Here is a 2,683-nt window from a genome sequence, read left to right as displayed (position 1 = left end):
CCTCCCCCTTAAGACCCCACAGAGGGGCTGCCAAGCCCACCCACCCACCCCCGGCTATCACAGCAGCCTTCTGACCTCAGCCAGCACCCCCACCCGAGGGGCAGCCACTCCCCAGGGAACAGGAAAAACCAAGAGGCGGTCACAGCAGGTACCCACGAGGAAAATACCGCAAACAACAAGCACTGTGATGTGAGTGACCAGATCATCTAGTTAAGATTGTGCTGTATGATGAATCAAAACCATTTCAAGTGTTAATCAAATATCAACACTCGGAATGGAACCAGTTCTATAAAACTAAAAAAATTAAATAATTAAGCTAAGAATTTATAAAGTAATAATATAAAATAATGATAATATTCCATTCAGCTCCACGTTCCTTTTCATTTAAAATACCATGGATTTTTTCCCTAGGATAAAGCGCAGGAAATAAAGAAGACGTTAAGCACTGGGTTGCTCCTAACAGAAATTGAACTGGGTCAAGAGGCTGACACTTTGCTACACAACAGGAAACCTCCTGAGGAAGACTGGGATGAAATGAGTTTATATCCGGGGGCTCGTTGAGTAGGATGGACTTCCCTTGTAATTCTGTAAAGTTTTACCGAGAGTAGGATGGACTTTTCCTTGTCATTTTGTAACGTTTGATTCATTATACAACATGCCCTAAATGATCCAGCCACTCACGGTCACAGTGTTCGTTGAGTGTTGTCTACTCCCCAGGGAATGGCGGCAGGTGCTGGAGACACTCCGGAGGGAGAACGGGGAGGTCTCCCGAGCTCCACAGCCCGGCAGGGCCCACCAACCTTGGCTGTTTGAAGGGGTTGTTATTGCTGCCGCCGCTCCGGCCAGCCACGCTGCTGGCGCCCACGCCGAAGGCCTTGGGGCGGTAGCCCCGGCTCTGCCCACCGGAGCTGACCCCGGGCGACGACTCCCTCCTCTGGCAGCCGCCCTCATGCAGGGCAGCCCCGTAGGGGGGAGAGACCGTCGGCATCTTGTCCCGGCGCAAGGATTTGGCACTGGTGGCGTCGATGCCGCTGTCGCTGGAGCCCCCTTTGGCCAGGGGATCTGGGTCGGCCTCGGCGGGGTCGGGGGGGTCGAACCACCGCTCGTCGCCGTGATGCAGGGCAGCCCCGTAGGGGGGAGAGACCGTCGGCATCTTGTCCCGGCGCAAGGATTTGGCACTGGTGGCGTCGATGCCGCTGTCGCTGGAGCCCCCTTTGGCCAGGGGATCTGGGTCGGCCTCGGCGGGGTCGGGGGTGTCGAACCACCGCTCGTCGCTGTGGCTGCTGGAGGCGTTGCTGGAGAGGGTGTTGCTGCTGGAGTGGCTGCTGGAGGACGGCCCCTCGCCCTGCGGAGGGGGGGGAAAGGGGGAGAGAGTAAGGCCGTCTGGGGCGGCGGCAGGGAGGCCCGGGGAGGGAGGGGCCTGGCTCATGGGGGGGCCCTCCGCGCCCTCGCTGGCCGTCAGCGCCCCCCCACTCACTTTGGAGTGTCGGTTGGGAGACTCCTTGCCTGCCGGCTCCTGCCTGCCCGTCCGCTTGCTCACGCTGCTCCCGGAAGCGGCGGATAGTCGGTTCTGCACCGGCACGTGCCACAGCGGCTCTGCGGGGATGCAGGAAGGTCCTGTGAGAAGAGCCTCGGCGCCACACAACTTGGCCCCGGCTGCCGCAGCCAAAAGAAGCCCCCTGGACACCCGCCCCCAGGGTCTCCCAGGTCGACTCCCGTGCAAGTGGGCACTCAAAACACCCCCATTCCTATCTGCCGGTGCCCAGGAACAAGCGACGGGAGGGGAGCCAGGGAGGAGACCGCCAGGTGCTCTCCTCCTCCCGAGCCAGAGGGCCGGTGGTGTTCCCTGGGCAGCACTCTGGACAGGCCGCTCCGGAGCCGAGAGAGGCTGGTGAGTGCTTTCGCCCCCGCAGGGAGCCAAACCGGGGAGGGGGCCCCTCTCTTTCCTTCCCCAGCTGAAGGCAGAAGGCAGGGAAAGGAGAATTCTTCCAGCTTGCCTGGCGGAGGAAGGGGGAAATGCCAGGACCAGGAGAGGCATGCTGGTGTGTGTGGGGGGAGACAAAACCCCCCGGTCTTGGCAAGTCACGGGGTTGGCTTCCAGTCCTGTTGCAGCTGGGGCTCGGTCACACTGGGAGGGGGGCCTTGTGGCAGCCTCGAGCAGCCTCTCTTCCTGGACTTGCGCTCACACACAGACCCTGGGCCCCCGAAACACCCCATGGGAAGAGCAGCTTTTGCGACAAGCCCCCCAACAGCAAGGTGGGGAGGAGCTGGCCCATGCCCGGCTCCCCTCGCCCTCACTGGCCCAGGCTTTGGCAAGGGGAGCATCTCCCCGAAAAGAGGGGGCCCCCCCCAAGGCTCCAAGGAGACGAGGCCCCCTCAGTCCAACGGCGAGAGCCACTCTGCCCAGCTCCCCCACCCCACCCCACCCTGGGGCCCCCGACTCCTTACCGGGCTTGGGCCTCTCCATGGTGCTCTCCTGGCTGGCCAGCCCCCCTGGGGAGGAGTCTCCGTTGGAGGTCACCTCATGGCCGTGCAGCGGGTCGAAGGGCGCCAGGGGCCGTGGGCAGGAGGTGGCGTATCTGTGCACCGAGCAGAGAGAGTTGCGGCAGCTCACGGGAGGCAGGCGAGACAGTGGGAAAGACACCGCCCAGCTTGCCTTCATTAGCAGATTTTAAAAATACCA

General features: G+C 61.8%; 1 protein-coding gene across 1 annotated transcript in view; it reads right to left on the bottom strand.

The window, feature by feature from the left end:
• The window catches only part of SIPA1L3 (signal-induced proliferation-associated 1 like 3), a gene marked incomplete at its 3' end in the record, with an annotated part of 50,286 nt that overhangs the window by 3,480 nt on the left and 44,123 nt on the right, over positions 1–2,683 (bottom strand). The window contains exons 12-14 of the mRNA XM_015407656.1: positions 2,449–2,579; positions 1,478–1,596; positions 801–1,345 (exon numbers count right to left, since the gene is read on the bottom strand). Of these exons, the coding sequence (XP_015263142.1) occupies positions 801–1,345; positions 1,478–1,596; positions 2,449–2,579 (795 nt within the window). The remainder of the gene's footprint in view (positions 1–800; positions 1,346–1,477; positions 1,597–2,448; positions 2,580–2,683) is intronic.

This window comes from Gekko japonicus, unplaced genomic scaffold (assembly GCF_001447785.1).
Source record: "Gekko japonicus isolate JY-2015 unplaced genomic scaffold, Gekko_japonicus_V1.1 scaffold1471, whole genome shotgun sequence".
Lineage (NCBI taxonomy): Eukaryota > Metazoa > Chordata > Lepidosauria > Squamata > Gekkonidae > Gekko > Gekko japonicus.
The sequence above is the reverse complement of the archived record's forward strand: the minus strand, read 5'-3'. Positions and strand labels throughout refer to the sequence as shown.